The sequence below is a fragment of the Schistocerca serialis genome, chromosome 5, assembly GCF_023864345.2.
Source record: "Schistocerca serialis cubense isolate TAMUIC-IGC-003099 chromosome 5, iqSchSeri2.2, whole genome shotgun sequence".
Lineage (NCBI taxonomy): Eukaryota > Metazoa > Arthropoda > Insecta > Orthoptera > Acrididae > Schistocerca > Schistocerca serialis.
This window is the reverse complement of record NC_064642.1, coordinates 136,370,849-136,394,692: the sequence shown is the minus strand read 5'-3', so window position 1 is coordinate 136,394,692 and position 23,844 is coordinate 136,370,849. Positions and strand designations below refer to the sequence as shown.

General features: G+C 36.1%; 1 protein-coding gene across 1 annotated transcript in view; it reads left to right on the top strand.

Moving 5' to 3' along the window:
- The window catches only part of LOC126481517 (hydrocephalus-inducing protein-like), a 62,449-nt gene that overhangs the window by 801 nt on the left and 37,804 nt on the right, over window positions 1-23,844 (top strand). The window contains exon 2 of the mRNA XM_050105315.1: window positions 11,459-11,683. Within this exon, the coding sequence (XP_049961272.1) occupies window positions 11,480-11,683 (204 nt within the window). The 5' untranslated portion in view covers window positions 11,459-11,479. The remainder of the gene's footprint in view (window positions 1-11,458; window positions 11,684-23,844) is intronic.

The window sequence follows — 23,844 nt, the reverse complement described above, 5'->3', positions numbered from 1 at the left end:
AAGCAACTGACAAATAGTGGGAGAAATATGCTGAAAACATAATGAGCTGATTACATTTCACGAAAAACCAAATATTTGAATAATTTTCAAACAATCTGCCTGTAGGCACTTTCTTTGTCCCATAATAGTTTCGCTCGAAGTCTAGCGATCTGCACATTCTGACACTTAACACGCTTTTGTAAGACACGAACAGCTGCACTTAATCTAACCACTTCATCGTCAAAGCAGGTCTTGTGTTGATGATTCTCACAAATCTGGCACTAATAAATGGAGAGTTGAACTAGCTGCTTCTGTGTCATAGGACTGTTTTACAGATTTAGATTGACTGTCAAATCTTTGTGGCAGTTTCTTCTTCATCGTCAGTTGAGGTGGCTTATTTGGAATGTCAAACAGTGTAGATACTGCATTCCACACGAGTTTGTTATTGTCTGCGTTCATGAACTGGTTTTGTTCGAAACGTAGCGAACAAAACCTAATATTATTATACAGGTAAACCGGGTCTTTCTTCATAAGGTCTTCTCGTCTGCTATTAACTAGTCATTTTTTCCTCCTAAAACGAAACATTCATGATTTATACACATACATTTGCAAATGAATCCTGACGATACAGTTTGGTAACATGATGGTATATACCTCTCAGGATCCTTAGGAAACCTAAAAAAGACAGCTGTGGTGTCTTCTTCCTCTTGCTGCTGCAATTTATTGCGCTACAAACGCTCCCGATCGTAAAAACCATTGTATAAATCAAAATAAACAATCACTATTCGCTTTCACGATCGCGCCGAACTCACAGTTCAACCTTCCGGCCGCTTGGAGCGCTGCTGGCGCTGAAGGCAACAAAATCGAGGCGAAATGTCGCGACTGTTATGTTAGACTGTGGTACATATACAGAATTAAATGAAAAATATAATCAATTTTTTATGTTACATTCAATATCATTGTGCTGACATGTGAATTACATTACATTCAGATTGAAATATACGTTTTATTTGTTAGCTCATTCTTTTTTCTTTTCTTTCCTTTTTTTTTTTTTTTTCGTTACACTTGCAAGATTTGAAGATAATTGTGGCAACTCGCTTGAATATTCAACTTAAAATTCATCTTGCCTCCTGGAATAAAATTTACATATATTTCAAGCTTCAAGACAGCCCTCTGTAGGAGGATAGGTTCATGGGATGGTTGCTAACTACTTCATAAATACTAGTAAAGTCATCTCCTACAGTTGACTATACAAAATAAAATATGATAAATAAAATACATGTTAACTTAATATAACGTAAAAGTCCCTATACCTAATACCGTTCCTAAGTGTGGTGTCCCCACTATTGCTGTTTCTAAGAGTGGTACCTCTCTATTACCGTTTCTAAGAGCGGTGCCCCTCTAAATATCTTAGGATCCTACAAGTATGTACATCAGTGTGATAAGTATATATATATATAAAGTCAATCATGTTCCTATAAAGTTTGTGTAGTTCATCTCCTTCCTTTCATGAGTATCAAGCAATTTAAATAAATGTTTTACTTAATAAATAAATAAATCTTCTTAGATAATTGCTGCTGCGTTCCATGCTGTATATCCATTCTGTATTTACCTTGTGGTACCTGTAAAATTCTATTCATAAATAAATATTTGTGTATGTGTCTCCATACTGTCAGATAATCATGGATTATATAATGTCAAATATTTCATTAACATGTATAAATTTTCCTAAGGGAAGGATGAGAGTATGAGCCGCAACAGAGGACTGACGTTTTGTTTTCTCCTTATTCTCCTTTCTATTTAATGGTGCATCAGTTCAGTTCAGTAGATGAGCTTTAATTATGTCATTAGATGACTGCTAAATATGTTCTCTTAAATAATTCTCCCAATCTGAAGTGTCAAGCCTACATAACTCCAAAAATTTCGCTACAAGTTCCCATTATATTAGTGTTAAAGTGTTATAGATTTAAATCTTCTGGTATATTTCCAACAGTGGCTGCTGTAAATAATTCTTTCCACATAAATCGATACTTTCACCTTTAGTTATAAGAATATATAAAGCACCACATAAGTTATTATCTCAGGCATACCAATCTTTCAATAAATAATATTCTTTCCACTACTTTCATTCTGTATTCCATGAGTACATGTGATATAGCGTTCAAATCTAGTTTCTCTCCTCCCAACATATTCTCAATTACTCATAACATTCTCACCTATCCATTATTCATTCTTCACAAAATAACATATACTTATTCCTCAGCATTATATATATTTTCCTCTTATTCATCACCATTTACTTTTTACTTCAACAACAATAATAATAATAATAATACCCTTTTCCCATCTTGTATTCCATTTACCTCTCTCCGTATTATCCTCTTATTAAACTAAAATTACATTCACTCATCTCATTCAGTCACTCACATCACTCATATCAACATTACTATTATCACATGTCTCCTAAAGAAAATAATTCTGTTCAGTTCTCTGCCTCCTCTAATGTGTATATGCCTCCTCTAATGTGTATACGCCTCAATAGCAACTCCTCTTATAACCAAATATCTTATTAGCTATTGGATGGTTCACATTGCTTTCTAGACTTACATGCATTCATTAGATTGTAAGTATCTGTATAACTTAAATGTAGGCTAATCATAACTGTATATCATATTAATTATCTTCTTCTCATTAGCTAACATTTTACTGTATGTATTTTTTCAAATGTCTGTGTGGATGTAGACCTCTGGGTTTATGTGTTAATGGATATTCTAATGAATAACAGCCAGGGTGTGGAATATTTGCAATTCGGTATGGTCCAGAGTATAAGATCTGCCATTTCCTGTTTAAATGTTTCAGTTTTGTGGGTTTAGGATGTGTTCTTAGTAAAACTAACTTATCAACTAGAAATGTTTGTGCTTTCCTGACACCTCTGTCATATTTCTGCTATCTTTCCTTAGCTTTGTCACATAATGTTGTGTAAGCTTGTCTTACCTTTTCTTCTAAACTAACATGATTTGTTGTTGCTGAAAATTTAGGTAGAGGGTCTGTCCATTCATTTCTTTCTGTTTTATCCATAATAAATTCAGTTGGTGTGTATCCAGTAGAAATGTGAGTTAAATTGTTCACTATTTGTTCAAATGGTGCTAGGTATTCTACCCATTTTGTGTGCTTCTCTGGTGTGTGTGTTCTCATAAACTGTCCAAATTCTCGAAATGTTCTTTCTACTGGGTTTCCTGCTGCATGAAATCTTGAAATTAAAATATGTTTAACATTCTGTTCTTCAATAAATGTCTTCCATTTTAAACTCGTAAAATATGCTGCATTATCCGTGATCATAACTTCAGGTTTTCCTATTCTTACAAAAAATCTGTTAATAGACATCTGGTAATAGCAGTGGTAGAAACTGAACGTAAAGCATATAATTTTAAATACATTGTGAAAACATCAAACACAGCTAGGATGTATTTCATTCCTCCACGTGCTTGTGGATAGGGTCCTGCAATATCTAAATAAATTAACTGTAATGGCCTCTTAGGTATGATTGTGCGATTAGAATATTTGGCTTTCTGACATATGATGCATTTCCTAATATTACTCAATACTCTTCGCCTTAAATTTGGAAAGTAGCAGTATTGTATAATTTTATCTGTACATTTGGTTACACCATAGTGTCCCCAAGTTCTGTGTGTAAATAAAATAAAATCATCAACATGAGCTTCAGGTAAGCAAACACACCAGTGCTGCGATTCAGGGTTTCGTCGGTGAAATAATTCTTCTTTGTGTAACGTGTAATATTTTTCAAGATGTGGGTCTGTTCCTGCACGTAATTTATTCTTTATCTGGATCCACCTGGGATCATTGTCCTGCAATATGGCTAACTTCCTGCACATGTTTTTGTAGTAAGGTGCAAATGTACCGCCATACATGAGTAAAATTTTGATATCTGATGTTTGTTCTGTCACATCTGAAAATTCTTGTAGGCCTTGTGGCAAACGAGATAAAGCATCGGCTATAATGTTGGATTCTCCCTTTATATATATAATATCAAAATCATATTCTTGTAGTGATGCACACCAGCGTGCAAGACGTGGATGTAATAACTTGCATGATAGCAGGAAAGAAAGAGCTTGATGATCAGTATAAAGCTTAGTACATTTTCCCCATAGAAAGTAGCGAAACTTGCGAAATGCCCATACTATGGCAAGTGTTTCGCGCTCGGTCACTGAATATGACTTTTCGCATTCAGTGAGCGAGCGGCTAGCAAAACTTATAGGTTTGATGACTGTTTGTTCATCTTCTACATGAATTTGGAATAAAAATGCTCCGAGCCCATAGGAACTTGCATCTGTTACTAGGCAAAAGTCTGACGTCTTGTCAGGATGACATAACAACAATGCATTAACTAAAGCATTCTTAATCGCTTCAAAATCTGTCTGACAGAACTCTGTCCATTTCCAAATATTATTTCTTTTGAGTAAAGATAGAAGATGTGGACTGTTAAGAAGGTGGTAGGGTACAAATTTCCTGAAGAATGAAGATAGACCAAGAAAGGCTTTGATATGTTTACGATTCTGTGGGGATGGAAAATTCTTTATTGCATCAATTTTTCTTGAGTCTGGATAAATGCCTTCAGTTGATATGATGTGACCAAGGAATTTGATTTCTCTCCTCCCTAATTTCGTCTTAGATAAATTGATAGTGACACCTGCATCAGAAAACTTTGTCAGAAGTTGCTTCAAAAGATTTACATGTTCTTCCCAAGTAGTGGTGGCAATGACAATGTCGTCAACATAAACTGTGATTTGCGATAACAATTGTGGTCCAAGAACAGCATCTAAGGCTTCAATAAATACTCCAGCACTCACTCATAGACCAAAGGGTAGAACACAAAATTGATAACTACGTCCCTCACATAGAAGTGCAGTGTATTTACGACTGTTTTTATGGAGGTTCACCTGCCAAAATGAGGAGCAGAGGTCAATATTGGTTAAATACTGTACATTATGAAATTTTAAAAGTTGTTCCTCCAAATTAATAGGTCGTGTGTTGATTGGGATTATAACTTTGTTAATTTCTCATGCGTCCAGCACTAACCTTACACTACCATCCTCTTTATTAACTGCTAGTATCGGACTGCAATATGGTGAATGTGACCTTTCAATGATACCCCAAGCTTGCCTTTTTTCAATCTCTTTCAAAACTGCGGGTTTCTTTGACCAAGGAATATTATAATATGTTCTACAGTATGTTTTGGGTGGCTTAACATCCATCTCATAAGTATAGCCTCTAATAATTCCAGGTTTCTCCACAAATACCTCAGCAAATTGCTGCAAAACTTCAAGTAATTCAAGTTGTTGTTCCTTCGTCAGATATTCAGATTCTGTGCATTTCTCATATAAATCATTAGGTTTAATTCCCTGAGATACAGCTTCATTAAAAGTTAAATCACATATTTTTTGTTGCTGGTGGATACACAAAATGTATCTGTTCAAATTTACCTTGTTTACTGTTTAAGTTTTTACCCTGTGTTAACTCTATTGTCAGTTGTTGTTGGTTTACGGTTAAATGACATTTCCTTTTTCCTAAATCTACGATTGCTTGATATTCATTCAAAAAGTCAATTCCTAATATGCAATGCATAACTAATTTGTCTACTACCAGAAAACTGTAATTGAGTGGTATATCTGAAAATGTGAAGTTAATTAGCACTTGAAATTTCACATTCTTTGATTTGTTATCAGTGACCCTTATAATGTGACAATTCTGTACCGGCAATGTTTGTATGTTCATTATTTGTTTGAGTTCATTATATAAGGACATTGAAATGACACTTGCTGCTGCTCTTGTATCTAACATTACTTCCACTTCATAACTACCAATCATAACTCGTGTTATAGCCTGAATAATCTTCCTTGTTTTACTGGTACTATTAAAATCTACATCCTGATATAATTCTTTTTCTATTTTCTTACTGTCATCATATCGGAGAAAACAAATCGTCGGTTCCGTTGCGCTCTGCTCCCTATTGACCGTAACTCGAGCGCTTAGCTCGGTCATCGTTCGTTTTCCGGCAAATTCGGTTGTTGCTGCGGATTGGGTTCATTGCCCAACTCAATAATATTTACATTTCTGTCGCGCGTCACCCAAGTATCAGCTGTTTGGTTGTTGACATTACCTCGCGTCGCATTGGGAGTTCCGTTAGGTACGAATTGAGGGTTGCTGTATTGCATGTGTCGTGGCGGTGGTCCATTGTGATTTCCCCATACATTATTTCGCCCACGACTGTAACTGCTATTGTCATTGCTGTTATTCCTGCAATACATGTTTGGATGTTGTTGGATGTTGTTTCTCTGAAAATATCCTGGATGGTACCTGTCTCTTCTTTGATCTGTATAATTTCGGTTCCTTCTTCTGTTGTTAGTTTGAATATAACTGTTATTGTTCTGATTGTAATTACTGTTCGGATAACCATTATAGTAATAATTACTGTTTCCTTGCCAATGCTGCGAGTTGTTTCTCCTAATATTGAATGGATTTGTCCCAGTGTAGTGCGAATTGTTTCTTTGAGTGTTTTGTTGTGGTGTCGGAGGCAGATTCCAATAGCCTCTGTCATTTCTGTTGTGCGTACGCAAATTGCTTGGATGGATCGGATACAATTGATTGAAATTCCTGATCTCATCTCTGTAAACAACATCTATCTCATCAACGTAACTAAAAAAATTCTTTATGTTGTCCTCGGACACTCCTATTAATTTATCACGGTAAGGAAATGGTAAGTGGCTTTTAAGTGTTCTAATTACGTCGGGTAAATCTGCTGGTTTTGTCCAATATAATGTTTTGTCTAGGTAGCGTTCAAAGTATTGTCGTAAAGTCTCTTTCTTCGGGTTGTAAATTTCTGGATTGTATACTTCTCATTTTAAACTTTGCTGTTCTGTGATCGACCAGAATTCCTCAAGAAATGCTTGTTCAAACTGTTCAAATGTTAAACATCGTCTTTTCATTGCTGCTCCCCACTTAGCTGCTCTTCCACATAACAAATTTGTAACATATCGAATTTTATCGGCTTCTAACCAATGTCTCGGGAAAATACCATCAAAAGAGCGGACGAAAACAATCGGATGCACTTTGTCTTTCTCATCACATGAAAATGTCTGAAAGTATCCATGTCGTACTAATGTTTCATCAGCTACTCCCGATGGTATTATGGGTCCTGCATTTTGTGTCAAACTGTGCATAGTATGTGGTGATGTCTGATAGTAATTTTGATCTTGTGGTAGCATTGAAAATGGTTCATTGGGATTTGTATCACTCATTGATTATTCTATTTTCGGCTGCGTGCTGGGTCTAGCATTATTATGATTCTCATTTATGTTTTGGTTGCCTGTTATGGGTTTTGGTATCACTGACGAACTTGGTATTACATTTTCTTTAAGTTTACGTACCACTTTCTGAATATTATCTGTTTCTCCCTTTACTTGTTCCTTTGTCTTATCTAAAATGATCTGTGTCATTGTCTCAAACTTCTCATCTAAATAATCATCACATAATTTGCATTCATGTACAAGTTTTTCTGCTAGAGTTGTGTCATTCTTTAAAGAATCTACATCTGCTCTGTCTTCAAGCTTTTCTAACTTTTCCTGTAAGGATTTCTGCTCCAATGTTACATCATTTAATCTGTCTGAAAGGTCTGTAATCGTCAGGTCTAAGTGTTCTTGGTTTGTTTTTACGGAATTGTGTGAATGTCGTAATTCGTCAACTTGGGTACTGGTTTTCTGTTGTTCAAAAACTACTGTTAACAATTTCTCATTACATCGTTGTAAGTCAGTTTTTGTCTCGTCACTGAATTCCACAAATACCTTTTCTTGTCTCGTAACCTTGTCTGTTAAGTCAGTAAATTTCCTTCCAAGACTACTGGTGGTTTCTGTCAAGTCGGCAATTTGTCTCGATTGTTTTTCAAAATTTTGTTTTATGTCCCGTGTCAGTTCATCGAATTTAGTGTCAAATTTCCCAGTGTCACGTTTTAAATTGTCGTGTAAAGTGTCAAATCTTTTGTCTAAAGTGTCAAATTTTCTGTTTTGGTCACCAAGTAACTTCAGAATCTGGTTGAGCATGTCAGAGTCCTGTGTCTTAGTTTCGTCATTTTTTCATGTCTGATTGATGTCTGGTTCTGAAGTTCACGTTGTCAATGTCACGTTTTGTCGCGTAGTACTCACTCTCATTCGCCTGTATATCTGTTTAAATATAGGGGTTGTTGTCTTAATCGATCCGGTAAAATTATGTCTTGAACATCCTCACTATTAAGTTCAGTATTCATTTGACTGTCGGACATGTTTTGCAATGTGTCACTTTCACTAAGCTCGTCCGCGGAAACAATTTCTACGCGTCTAGCGTCCATCTTGCGATTTTCGTAATTAATTGCAAATAAAATTTTCCAATGGTAAAAAAATTTTTTAAATATGATATGTTGAAATCTGAAATTTCTCTTATGGAAATGGATATTTCTATATGATTTCTAATTAGAAATTGAATTATTAAATTGGCACTGAAATTTCCCTCTCACAAATAAATGACTGTGAATATGCTCTTCACTTATCATTTGCAATAATAGTAGTAAATCAGTTTTAACTACAATTTGAAAAAATAATTTCGAAATAAATGGATCGGAATAAAGGAAGTACAGATGGCTGCTTGAAACTGGAAAAAATGTGAATTTCTGTACTCACCAATTTTTTTTTTTTTTTTTTCATTCTTATGTTGCAAATGTAGCGTCAAATATACAGTTTTCAATCCAAAATTTTTCTTTCGCGTCCATGCAAATTATTTTATGGAACATTATCTTTTTTCCCTTTTTTTTACCAAATTAATTTCCTCAACATGAAAATTAAAATTAACACGAATTAATAACAGGGAAAACAATATTGTTGTAAATTTCATGCACTTAACATTACAGTTGAAATGAATGAGACTTAGTCCAAATTCATTTTCTGATGCTATTAAGTGGTTAAAATTAGATAAAATGTCCAAAATTTATAATAACTGCACTTGTATCAAATCCAAACTGCACTTGTATCAAATCCGAAGATTGCAAGTCCTGTCACCAGAACGCCAATTGTACTGTTACCTTTTATTATCTTCTCCTCATTAGCTATTGAAACAACCTCACTTTGTAATGTAATTTTAATTTTCACCCAAAGCACATTCAACCATCGCCGAAAAATACACGTCTTTCGTATCAAAACAAGAGAGAGAGAGAGAGAGAGAGAGAGAGTCCTCCATTAGTTCTTAAAAACAAAAACCTACGCAAAAGTAAAAAAAAAAAAAAGAACAAAATTATTTATAAAATCGGTCGCTGGCGCAGCGCTCTTCTGCGTGCGCAATCGTAAATTATAACTTTGTATTGGCGGAGGCGCGGAAGTCAAAGTACCATTACACTATGACAACAGGTATTTGACCATGTGTGGCCCGAGATCCACCCCCTATATTTTCAAGAATCAGTCCCAGTCCTGTTTTGGTATAGGCCATGCTTAGTGAAACCCCATCTGTTGATAGTCCCGATGGGCACCAGAGAAACATGAGCAAAGTTGGCTGTCCTCAGGGCCATCCCTAACCCCACATTGATTCGCCTCACAGCTCCATCAAGGTGTGGTCGATCATGACACCAGAACAGCTCAACAAAGTGTATGCTGGCTTCCTCTTCATTTCATGAATTATCTTGCCTAATAGATATGAAGCATAAACCATGATTTTTCTCAATGGCAATTCATGTTTTCCTCATTATTGGTTCCTTTAATTTGAAATGGTGTAATATTTTTTAGTTAAATTTATTCCTGCGATGTATTTTGGCTATGTAAATGATGCAACACTTACATTTTGAGCTTCAAATAAATAAATAAATAAGTAAATAAAGTCTGAACTTTTGTTCTGAAATTAGTTTAATAGCACTACTTCAGATATGCATATTCAATATCTTCAATAGACCTGTAGCTAAGGAGATACTGAATAAAAAGTGTATGTCAATTTTTCATTTAGAACTCATAAACAGAAATGAAAATTATTAAATACAGTTCATTATACATCAATCCAATTTTAAAGGGAGAAATATGATTAAGCCAGATTTAAATTAGACATTATGTATGATATGCATCATTCTTTGTGTATTTTGAAGTAACTAATTTCCAATCTAGTGTTTACAGTACTGTATTTGTATTCATCTCATAACATACATTTTACAGATCTTGTGATCATATTGTACAGCAAGAGATAATGCTTTTGGCCTATAATATATATAGTTACATAATTAGTAACATAATTTTTAATGCTCATTTTATCAGAAAGGTTTATGTTGAACACATTATTAACTGAAATGAGATTTTCACTCTGCAGAGGAGTGTGCGCTGATATGAAACTTCCTGGCAGATTAAAACTGTGTGGCCGACCGAGACTCGAACTCGCAGGAGAGCTTCTGTAAAGTTTGGAAGGTAGGAGACGAGATACTGGCAGAAGTAAAGCTGTGAGTACCAGCCGTGAGTCATGCTTCGGTAGCTCAGATGGTAGAGCACTTGCCCGCGAAAGGCAAAGGCCCCGAGTTCGAGTCTCGGTCGGGCACACAGTTTTAATTTGCCAGGAAGTTTCACATTATTAACTGTTTTTCTCATGATGTACAGTATCTAATGTTTGAATTTTCAGTCATTATTTTATACAAACATAAAAGTGTGATATTAAGGATCTTTTCAAATGATCATCTCATTGTGTATAAATCTGTCAGTTGAATGGCAGCATTTTTCACTGTAGTGAACCTATCTCCATGCTCAGTACATCTCTGCTCTTGAGTTTATAGTAGACTTTCATTCTCATATTCTTGGGACAGTGTTATAATCTACCACTTTAAAAATTTTTAAGGAGAGACATTACTTCTTTGTGTGCTTTATGTTATTCATCAATAAATGTCATACAACTTAACAATGAAATGATTAGGTACTGCTGGAAAATAAACATCTGTTTTTCTTTCAATATTATGAGAAGGAAAGTTGCTACTCACCATACAGCAGAAATGCTGAGTTGCAGATAGGCACAATACAAAAATTTTCACACTTAAAGCTTTTGGCCAGTGGCCTTTGTCCACAATAGACATACATATGTACACACACATCCAAATGCAACTCACAAGCATGACTGCAGTCTCAGGCAACTGAAACCACACTCTGTGTGGTGAGTAGCAACTTTCCTTCTCATAATACTATTGCATTCGATCCTGGATTTTCCATTGTCTCTTTTTCTTTCAATTCTTTTTTTTATAAACCTATTCTCTACTCATCACTAGTTTTTTTCCATCCCAAACTTTCAATCATCATATACATGATTCATAGATACACAGATACTATTATTTTTCATTAGCACTGATATACAGATATTATTATTTATCATTAGTACTGCTTTGTCATAGGTAGAACGATTAATGATTAATTCACATTTTCAGATTGAATTCAGCATTACATATATGCCACTGTTTCCTGGTGAATTCAGGGAAAAGCTTGAAGTAATCTGTACAGAACTTGGTTCATTTCCCTATGAATTATTGCTCACAGCTATTCCAGCTCTGCCTGAGAGACCAATGAACCTGAACTGCACACTTGGCTGCAATGTTACTGCACTTGCTTCTATTGAAAACAAAGCAAGTGTTAAGGCATCATTTAACTGTGAAGTGAGTAAACATAGTAGCTAGCTATTTAAACATGCTTTACCTGAAATAAAACAAGGGGAGGTAACCTATAAAATATTACATTATTAGGCAAAGTTTTGACATATTTTTTGCAAATATTTAATCATGAGGTAATATTAGTAATGCTGCTGTACACAATGAGCACAACATAAATATATCTAAAAACTGTGTAACAAAATTCCAGTAGTTGATTTAATTTCTGCTGGGTGCTAAATCAGACCAAAATGCGTATCTAAATACTGTCTCAGTGGGGGAGGATGAAATGCAAGTGCTTTCAAAATGTAGCTTCTTCATGGGTGCAAACTTTTATTAGCAAGATGCAAGTGACAGTAAAATGAAAACATACCGATGGAACTATATTGAACATTTATGTTGATTTAGAACAATAACAACAACACATTGCTTGAAATTAATGATAACACACAGGCAACAGAAGCTGACTGTGAGAAACTCAGGGCATCTTCACTGCTTGTGTAGGCATGATTGTGGGATACTGGGGGCCTTGAAGTACAAGGATTCTAATTTAAAACATGTGTCCCATGGGGATGGGGAAAGGTGGGTGGGTGGGGGGGGGGGGGGGGGGGTGGAAGGGGGGTGCAATGCATTTGAATGGCATACCACTGAATTGAATTCCAAATATTGATAATATGTTGGGAACCTATCACCTCCAAGTGCTGCTAGGCTTGTCCAAGAAAGATAGACCTTTGTATGAATGAAATTTATTTTGCTACCTTCTGACAAGATGAAGAATGAGTCTTCAAACTCTTCCCTTCAACTCCCAGCCTACTAAGAGAGTGTGAGACGGCAGTCTTCCTGAGCAGTCATTTAATTAGAAAAAGCACACACATTGCAACAGGACACTCAAGTGTCAAATTCACTTCATCATCATTGCAAGGAAGTGTGAGGTTACCTACCTGTAAACCCTTACACTGGTTACAGGAAATATTCCAATAATGTACACTACACAAATCTTAATTAATATGGCTTTTCCTACATTTGTTGTCATTATAGGCACTATGAGCACAAATTCAGCTCACATGCAACTGCCTCACACAGGAAAGCATCTTCACATTACTGCTCAACAGTATGGCAGTGACAGAATAATAACAATACACAATCAAAATTGAATTCCAATACAATAAACACTTTGCTATAGTGGCTTCAGTTTAAGTGGGTGATGCACTGTGTCTTTTAATCAATGAAACAAATAGATGAGTGTCCATAGAGACACAATACATAGTCAGGGTCCAAATTATTCAAAGGAAGATTTTGTAAAAATTAATACCAATCAGTATTCGGATTTGATATATTAAGTAGGTGACACAGACACACTGATAAGTGATGGTGCAAATGCTGGTGACAGACATGTACTTTATACAGTTCGCTTATATAAAATTGTTATGTAGACGTTAACGTGACATTGACTACAGGCAGAGTTTACTATGCAAACATGCTACATAATGTTGTTGCTGTGATTTCTGAGCTCAGACTGAAGATTTTGGAGTAGGGTTACCATTATAAAGACTTGCATATGAACATTTATGTATTTCCGAAACTACATAATGATTTGAAAAACTGGTTGATGAAATTTTTCTAATTTACATGAGCTATATGTTACAACAGTAATTTGGTAGGGGTTAGTAAACCGCAAAAGATTTGGGACCATTTTGTATATCTATGTTGGGAATAACTCATTTACCGCTGTATAGAAAATTGTATTTAAATGTATTGAAGAAAAAAAACAGCTGTATTGAAAATTATGATAAATTATGCAAATTCTTAATTAATAGCTTAATTAACTAGTGTAGATTGTAACTCAATCTTAAAAAATTAGAGCAACAAAAGTATAGCAGTAGAAACTGAAATTTAACAACAACGGCTAAATCTGCAATAGAAATTTTGAGTATGGATGAACTTTAATATGAATTATCTTTTAAGTTAATGAGTTTCAGAAAAATCACAGCATGATACTGTAAACTCGTTATGTTGGTCTTTATAGTGAGTAATGTCAATATTTTTAGGACTACCCATTAGCTTCGTTCAAATTAGCATTCACTACAGTAACAATTTCAAGTCTCAATTATTTTTAATTAATATGGATTCCAGAAAAACTAAATGCACCATTGGGAGCTGCATATTGAAAACTATAGTCTGACTAATAAATTTACATGAACACAACCCATTTCTTGTTTTGAAAGGTTCAACAACATATTATACATATGTGCACTAGCAGACTACTAGATGAAAGGAACAATGAGATGAAAAAAAATTAATTATTAACAGGGTGTAATTACAGAATGAATATTGGTTCCAGCTTGCTGTGTTATGGAGGGAGATTAGTTTCCACAAAGCTTCATCTTTTTATGTTAAGAAGAGATCATCTACAACTACATCTGTATGGCAGGGGTACCTCGTTGTGGGATGTGTCCTAAAATGACATACCATAAGGGAAAAACTGTTATTTGGTTGCATTGTTTGAATTACCAGGTTCGTTTCTTGTGATAGCAGAAAAAAACTATGTTGTACACAATATGATTATTACAATGTCCTATTAGAGAACTTGCACAATGTCATGTCATGAGAGTGTTTGAGTAAAATGGTGTACTTACATGTCTTCTATACATACTGACTGGATATTCATTTTTATTTACAAACATAATATGTAAACATCACAAAAGTGTCAGTTATGAAATGATAGGGAGGCTAATGAACACTTATTGTTTATTCCATGTCTGCTAGCTGAATTTATTGCCTGTTTCATTCCTCTTGGGTAACTCAAATACTAGTTACTTACATGATTCAATGTAAGTCCAAATAGCTCAGATTCAAGGTCTTTAATGAGTTGTAACAGCTCAATTTCTAGATGCATTAAAATCATTCGATGAAACTGACCTAAACTTTTATCAGCTGCTACAACTTGCTTATTCTTGCCTTGTACTCTCCTTCTTAAAGTAGCTTGAAACATGACAAACATTTTTGAGGCATGCCGCCAGACCATTTGCTTGTTAATAACACCATCAACAGGGTTCTGCGTACTCACTGAATAATAATAATAATAATAATAATAACAACAACAACAATAACAATACTGACCTATATGTTATGGTCCATAACCAGAAATGAATGACAAGACATAAACTGTGATTGTGGATAAAATGACATATCTATAGCAAAGTATTTTCACATCCTTTTTGTAAAAAATATTATAAATCAATGATCCACATGTAGTATGTCACAGAAGAAAAATTGTCACAACTTGTACAACCCAGTGTGCACAGATTCTTCACATAACACTTAAGCATCTATGGAAACGGGGCTTGTCATTTCTTGTGTAATAGTGTTGCCAACATGAGAACATGATCTTATGCCAAAAAGTTATACCTCTTGTGGAAGTAACAAGAAACATGAGGTACGTCATTTTAGCAGACTACCATTGCTAGTCCTTATGTTTCCTGTTCCACTTCCAAAATGGAATGAGAGAAAAAGTACTGTTTTCTACATGCCTCCATACAAGATCCAATGTCCCTTATATTGTCTTCATGTTGCATACACATGTAGTCAGTTGCAAATGCCCATTCTCTGAAACTTTTTAACAGCATTTTGTGACAAGAATGTTGTCTTCTTTCCAAGGATTTTCATTGCATTCACTAACCAACTTTGTAATGCTCACATGTTGATCAAACCTATCAGTAACAAATTCTAGCAGCATACCTCTGAATTTCTTCATTGTCTTTTTTTAATCTTACCTGGGGGGTGATCCCAAACTGTTGAGCAGTACTCAAAACTTGGTCACACATGTGTTCTGTACAAGGCCTCCTTCATTGTGAACTAAATTTTCCTAAAATTCCCCCAGTAAACCAAAGATGACCATTCACCTTACCTACTACCATCTTTACACACGTATTACACTTCATACTGCTTTGCAAAGTGATCCCTTCTAATGGTTTTGGTGACAAGAGAAGTGGTGCAAAACTGGACTGCGAACTTCACACTTCTCTTACCACAGTTGACTTACCTGAAACTTTTAGCCGACCCTCTTCTCAAGATATGCGACTGCGTCAATCTCCGCAACTTCTTCTCCAAAGAAATAATGCTGGTTAGAGGAACTAAAAATGCTCTCTCTCTCTCTCTCACTAGAAATAACTCGGTACCCTCATACTTTCAGTTCAGTTCAGGTATATTTTCATCTCCACAAGTTTCACATAAACATACAAATTCTTGCAAGTCAACTACGATGATAACTTTTAGATACTACTAAATATAATTACAATGTGGTAGGTTGAATAACCCCCAGATATTCAAAAACAGGTCTTGCTTCTAGCAAGTCTAACACCAAGATTAAGCAAGATTCTCAGACAAATCATGTTTCAATTGTATACAACAATTACAATTATTCGACCACCAAGGAGTAATATGTAGTTATTCTTTGCACCCTCCATACGGGTTCTATGGTGTGAGCGGCAAACACTTGTCAGCAGCGCTCATCTGAAGCAGCTCCTGTCCTCCAAGAACCAATGTCCATCCTGCAAACACAGACATGTGTTGCACAGTAAATAGGCTCTCTCACTTATCTTTAAAACATCGGGTGTTCGAGGCAGCAGAAGGTCGAGTGGTTCCAGAGTTTACATGGAAATTCTCAAATCACTACACCGTATATATTTAATTGATGTGAGTGTGTCAAGCAGCACATCAATAATACTACAATCAAATATTACAAGATTGTTTTACCTAACCATTCGCAGTACCTTACATTTTTCTACATTTAGAGGAATCTACCATTCATCACCCAAACAGCACTTTTACCAATGAGTTTGCTACATCACAACACACAACAAAAGTTCTAATGTCAGATATGTTGGATGAATTGTGCAACAGTCCCAATTTTTGTACATACAAGGTCTGTTTAAAAAATTCCAGCACTCTGTCCACAAAATTTTTCAATGCTTACGTTTTACTTACTGTGCATGGTCTCCTTCAAATACTATCCTCCACATTTGATATACCACTCTCAATGCTGTTTCCACTTCTGGAAGCAGTCTTGGTATGCCTTGTGTGAAGCACCATCTGAAAATTTTCTTTTATCTCATCTATCATTGCAAATATAGGAATGACTCAGTTCACTCCTACATCCAACCACGATCCACCCCCACTGCCCCTAAATTTTCCCCTGTTAACGTTCCAGAATTTCTTAACATCAAACCTTGCCTCACTCTCATTCCCCAAATCCCTCAAACTGCAAACTAACCATACATCCACAAAAAAAAAAAAAAAAACACAGTCCACCACCTAAAAACTGATCCTGACCTTCTAATTCTACCTGCTGACAAAGGCTTCACCACTGTAGCTTTGAACAGCATGGATTACCTGGCAGAAGGACTCTGCCAGCTGTCAGATAGACTCTGCCAGCTGTCAGATATATCTACCGACAAACGCTGTCACAGTGACCCCATTTCAGAAAGCCAACAGGATCTCCAGCCTCTCGTCAAATCCTTAGGCCTATCCTGCAACCTCTCCCCAGGTGGATCTCTCTCCTCACCCCTATCACACCCCACCCTCCTACCTTCTACATGTTCTTAAAACCCATAAACCCAACCTCACTGGTAGCCCCATTGTGACCGTTTAATGAGCCTCCACTGAGAGAATTTCTGCTGTTGTAGACCAACACCTGCAACCTATTAATCGAAACCTACCCTCCTATATAAAAGCTACCGACCATTTCCTCTAGAGATTCTCGACAATTCCTTTTCCTTTACCACAGGGTATCCTGCTCATCACTATTGATGCCATCTCCCTTTACACTAACATTCCTAATGTCCATGGCTTTACCGCTATTGAACACTGTCTTTCATAATACCAGATGGATTCCAAACCAACAGCCTCCTTCCAAGTCAACATGACCAACTATATCCTCACCCACAATTACTTTTCCTTTGAAAGTATTACCTACAAACAAATCTGGGGCATGGCTATGAGCTCACACATGGTACCATCCTATCTCACCCTATTCATGGGCCATCTAGAGGAATCCTTCCTAAAAACCCAGAATCCGGGTCATGCACATTCGCAGTTCTCGTAAAGATAAGTGTTTAATTGCATAGCAACAATTAATTAAGGCAATATTACATCATAATTAGCAAATTAATACCTATTGTAAGCTATCAATTGATGGATTCACATTTTTTGTGTATTTTTCTGAAAAAAGAAAACATTTCCTAGGCACGAGTTTTGGACTAGGATTTGTTTACGTTGTTATATACTGTAAAGTTACGTCATTATTTCAATAAAGTAAAGTTGTGTTTTTAATGTATTCTTATATGATATCCATTTGATTCTCTAGTAGGTAGTCAAAGTGAAAAGTACCAAAATAAGTGGAAACTTTATACAGTTTAGGCTCAATTCTTTGTTTACTTTTTGTTTCATTACATAAATAATACACGTTACATAAATTTTGTTTCTCCAGAAGTTTTGAATTAGTATCTGAACTTAATGCCTAAACTTTCTAAGAAATTTAATATATTAATTGAGTAGTCTACAAAGTTATTCTTGTTGTAACTCAGACTAAAGATAATATTTGTTTGCCATGAGTGATTGTTGCAGTTTCTTCCATGTGGGCGACTACAGCAGCGTGGGAATTGGGGAAATGAACAAGGCTCATTGGTTGTGCAGGATTTGCTGTAGAGATAGGAAGATAGTGGAACAGGAGCAGAAGATTGCTGCCCTTCAGGTGGAACTAGACAAAGTGAAATTAGATCTGGAAAGGTTAAGGGGGAAGAAGGGAAAAGAGAGGTGGGAAGTGACAACAGGTTACAGAAAAAATAGGAAGAGGATGTTTTCAGACAGTGTGCTTGTGAATATGGAAAACAGGTTTGATCTGCTGTCACAGTTGGAAACTGATGACCCACAAATAGATATAGGAGTAGACAGGACACAACAAACTTTCAAAAAGTGTTTGAAAAGTAAGAAGACAGAAAAATCTGCGAAGAAGAAGGAAGTTTTGTTGTTAGGTAGTTCACATGGTAGAGGTGTTGGCAACTGTTGCAGGATGAACTAGGGTCAGATTGCCAGGTCACAAGCTTTTTTAAACCTAGTTCAAGTCTGGGACAGGTGATAGAGGATGTAGTTTCACTTTGTAAAGACTTCACAAAGGAAGACACCGTGGTAGTAGCGGGTTGGGCGGGCAACAGCATAGGTAGAAACCAAAATTATTCAATTGAGAGTGACCTGATAAAGATAGCTTCAGCAATGAGACATACTGATGTTGGGCTTGTGTCTGTTCTGAGTCACCATGACCGGCCTCATTTAAACTCTTCTGTTAGGAGAGTTAATTTAGAGGTGGAACGGCTGCTTGGATCAGGCATGGGGTCTCATATCGGTGTGGTTCCTGTTGACTCTATCAGTAGGTGGGACTATACTAGGCATAGCCTTCACCTCAACAGGACGGGGAAGGGAAAACTGTCTGGGCTAATAGCAAATAACTTAAGGGGGGGCATTGTCACAAGTGGTAAAGTACCAGTGGTTACAAGTGACAGATCAGCAGTTTTTTTAGGGTAGGAAGGGCAGTGTGGGGCGGCGGATGAGTTTGTAAAAATAAATGCTTGCGTGTTGAATCAGTTTCTGGCTTTTAGAATGTTGTTAATGCTGTCTTTCGCCGTTCTCAACCCTGGCTCTCTATTTACTTCTTGGCACCCAGAAAGTGATTTAATAAAACATGGAGCCAGTATTTAGAGATCCTAGTGCCCACTTCAATTGAGATACCATTATAGCTGCAGCTTATAGCTCTGAGGAATTAGGAGATTGTGCGGGATTTCTAATCAAAAACGGTTTTCCAAAATAGTTGAGTATATTCTGAAATTCACTGATAAAAAAACACAAGTATCCCTACAACCTAACTAACAGAGCAGTTCAGAGTCTAATGCGCTGATGCAATTATAAATGTCCGAATTAAATGTTAAAAAGAATGCTCGCCATAATTTGATGAAAATATTTCATCAAACGCCACGCAAAATTTTTGGTAGAATGTCTGTCCCGCGACGGCACGTGAAAATACGACAATACGCAAACTGAAGCTAGATAATGAAAATCATTCCAGAATTAACACTTCACATGAAATGTTTTCATGGTTCCGCATATCTCTAGTAACTTAATACGGCACCCGAGGCTGTTTGTAGCAGATACACTGATGCGACGCGACTACCGACACAGATGGCGTGTCATTCAGCGTCTGGAGAGAACTGGGGCCTTGCTTCCTCGCGTAGCGTCCTTATATATAAAGCCGCGGTGCGGACGGCGAAGGGAACGCCTGATCTTTTCGGCTCTCTCGACTAGCCGCTGGGCTAGTAACGCACCACTTCAAGTTACATAATAATTTATAGCTTCTTTTGCTTATGGCCGATGAAGCTTTTAATTTAAACGTGCATTCAGCACGCAGGTAAGTATTGATAATAAAATTTTGACGTGGCTAAGTTAAATATTTTGGGCGAGAGAATTAATTAAATTACACTGCACGCAGTAGATGAGCTCTGAACTGGCCCTTTTGAGATCCGCTATCGCTATAATTTTATAGGTATTCAAAAGAAACTTTACACATCTTCATAGTCATAGCGGACCTCCAACCTATTTAAATCTAAACATCCTAGCCTTATTTATTAGCCTACTTAATCTATCTTGCTTCCTTCAGTTTTGAGACGAAAACCACAAAATCATGAATTTCCACTAAAATCTTAATTTGTGAAATCCAAAGTACTGTTTTTATTAAATCATTATGAAAGATGAATCTATATATAAATTTTGAAGTCTCTAGCTCTTTTCTGTTGCGCCAATGATTTTTTCAGAAAAACGTCCAAATTTCGAAAATGACTTAATTTATCGAACTGATATTCAACACACATTAATTTAGTATTATTCCTGACATGCTAGAAAAGTTTTAGTTCATTTGCTTGATTTTTAAGGTATTGCGCAACATTTATGACGTCAGAGCTAGTTACAGCAGACTGGTTGGCACACAATGGAAACTGATGTGAATTTACTACAGTGTGAGTAGGCTGCTTCCCTACATCACCCTCTACTTAAATTTTTTTTTTGTTTATGAATGTTAATGAATGAAAAAAAAATTTAATTACAAAAAGGGAAGCAAGAGTACAGTTTAACTCCCTATGAAAATCAAAATTGAAATATAAACCTGTAGAAACATTAAAGTAAACTGATTACCTACATTAATTATTTAAATTATGGGCATGTTCACTGCCTTTTAAACAATGTCATTACTCAAAATTTTAAGCAAAGTCAGTGAAATATTTTGGCATACATATTGCCTTAGACAAACACATACAAACTGAAAAATTATGAAAATCTTAAATCCATTAAATACATGAGATACATTTTTACATACACAAATTCAAAGAAAATAACATGACACATAAACAGATGATTATCTCTTAGCAGTCTTTTCTAAACCTGAAAGAAAAAGTTCACAAATAATTTTTACACACGTGGTTGTAGCCGCTTTGGCTGGCGTCCTACACTTCCATTCACAAGGGTAGAGGAGGGGAAGTTGCTATGGTGTGCGTCCTTCATGTTCTCTCTAAATTACATGGGGGAAAGGGGAGGGGTCACTGTGAGTTGTGTCCAAGTCACTCCACGCTTTCATGCAGCTACCAGGCTGCCATTATCTGGTTTGTCCTGTAGAACAAACAAAAAGAGTGCCTCAGACTCTGTTCACTTAACATCTAAGGGTGGGTCACAATGAAATGGGGATATATACATTTTATCCTTCAGTATGTTGCTGGAACAAAGTTAACAGAACCTTTCTCAATTTTACTCATACAGTTACTTAATTGTCATAAAATCGTTAAACAAATGGCTCAAAACGCCTTTAGTCATGTATTAGAGAAAATTTATGCTCCTAAGGCATACAATCATAAATCATATTTAATCTGAATTTATTATTTCTGGGCCGGAACACTGAACCAATGCTCGGTACATTCCTGACAAATCTGCATCTTATTTACTTAACTGACTCATCTTTGATTACTTTATTCTTAGAGATAGTATGAGTATGATTAGTGGTTGTTTTCTCGGCTTCCATGTACATGTGAGTAACTTTTGGTAATAGTACAGTTGTGAGTGCTCAAAACACACTACGTTTAGTTGACTACTAAATCCACTTATTGGTCCTCTGCTGTTGTCAGTTCCACATCTGCAATTAGGTACTTACTTACTTTGAAGTGTATTTATGCTGAGCTAAAATAATGTTTTACGTCTGTCAGTATGTTATTTATTTATTTTGCTAGTGTATGTACTTATTTAACACTCACTCTATTAATATTTAATGCATAGGATAGCACATTTATTTCATATTCATAGTGTATTGCAGCTGATTAGTTTGCTCACGTGGCAATCCATTTCCACTCGATCGGACGCTGAAACCTCAGGTAGTCTCTCTCAGACCTATCACTAAAGTGCATCAAGTAATTATGGACGAGCGTAATGCTAAATTCCTTAAACCTATAGGACACCATGAGCTGCTCTGTCTCATCTAACATAAGGGTACCTATGGTCGCATTCACGCCTCCAACTCATAACCTCAATATGTGTAGGTGTATCCTGTCACACACTACACTAAAATAATGGCCAGCTCCAACCTTATAAATACTTCACGGACATGTCCTTCACGTCTCAACCACAAACACTGCTCAATTCTATTACACTGCCTTTCCTTGCTACACCAGGTGAGTTTAATCTTACAACTTATCTGCATATTTTTCCTAACACTAAGCAATCTCTTTTACTATTTCTTAGTTAGCTCTAATGCATACACTAGGTTTCACTACCACTTCAGATACTGCTTGTACATGAATTCATATATCTCTTTAAATTACTGTTGGTGGACCATTTCCAATAAAACAACACTTTGTACTTACTATATTACCAGGGTACTATACATAATTGTTACTCAAATACATTTGTATCTTAATTACGTCATACTTCTCTATTGTTTGTCACTATTAGGTCTGTCACATTAGGTATTTTTCTTCACTAATCGGTAGATAGAATAGTTACATAACTCATGGCTTGATAGCCATGACAGAAAATTTTCATGTCTGGAAAGAAAAGGTCGAAATTTTTGTGGATAGGAAAGATGAAGAGTGAGTGAGACCTGAAATGGGAAAGAAGATCTCACACAGCTGGGACTGCACAGCTGCCACACTGTGTAGAGGTTACAGAACAACCTCCTCCCTACATCATTCATTGGTTTAATGCTGTAAAGAAGAGTTAGAAATTTTAGGTGGATAGAAAAGATGAAGAGTGAGTGAGACCTGAAATGGAAAGAAGATCTCACACAGCTGGGACTGCACAGCTGCCACACTGTGTAGAGGTTACAGAACAACCTCCTCCCTACAGCATTCATTCATAACCTTTGACCACGCCACGTCGATCTGAAAATACTTTATGATGCCTTTTTAGAACCTGTCTCAGTTCTTCCTTCTGATTGGCGGAAATGTTATCGATTTCCTGCAATTTAGCATCTATTTTGTCCAAAATAATTGCTTCTTCTTCTTCTGTGTTCAGCTTACTTGTACTAAGATTAACACCTTCGTCCCAATACCTCCTATTTTTCAGAACTCGTATAGGCAGCTCCCAAGTTTCATAATCAGTTACTACATGCTTATCACTAAAAGGGACTGTAATTACTCCGGTTATTGGCAAGACCATTTTTAACTGGCTTCTTTCAAAGTCAACAACACTCTGATATTTTGACAAGAAATCTATGCCAATTAAAACCTCAATACTGAGATTGTTTACAATTAAACATGGATGATCAACTAAATTACCATTAATGCTAAAGGGCAGCAAAGCTTCTTGCTTTACCATTTTTGACACCTTGCCAGTAGCACCAATTATTCTTAGTCCTGATACCCTCATGACTGTAAGCTTGTCTTTACCAGGTAATGCATCAAAGAAGGACTGAGATATTGCACTCACCTCACTTCCACTGTCTAAGAGGCAACGTACATTGATACCCAATATATTCACTATTATTATAGGGTGGCTTATTCTAGGTTGTACAGGTGGTTCCTCAAATTCATCTAGTAGTTCCTTTTGGATTTGTCTCCAACTAAAGTGATCGACATCTGTCTTCATTA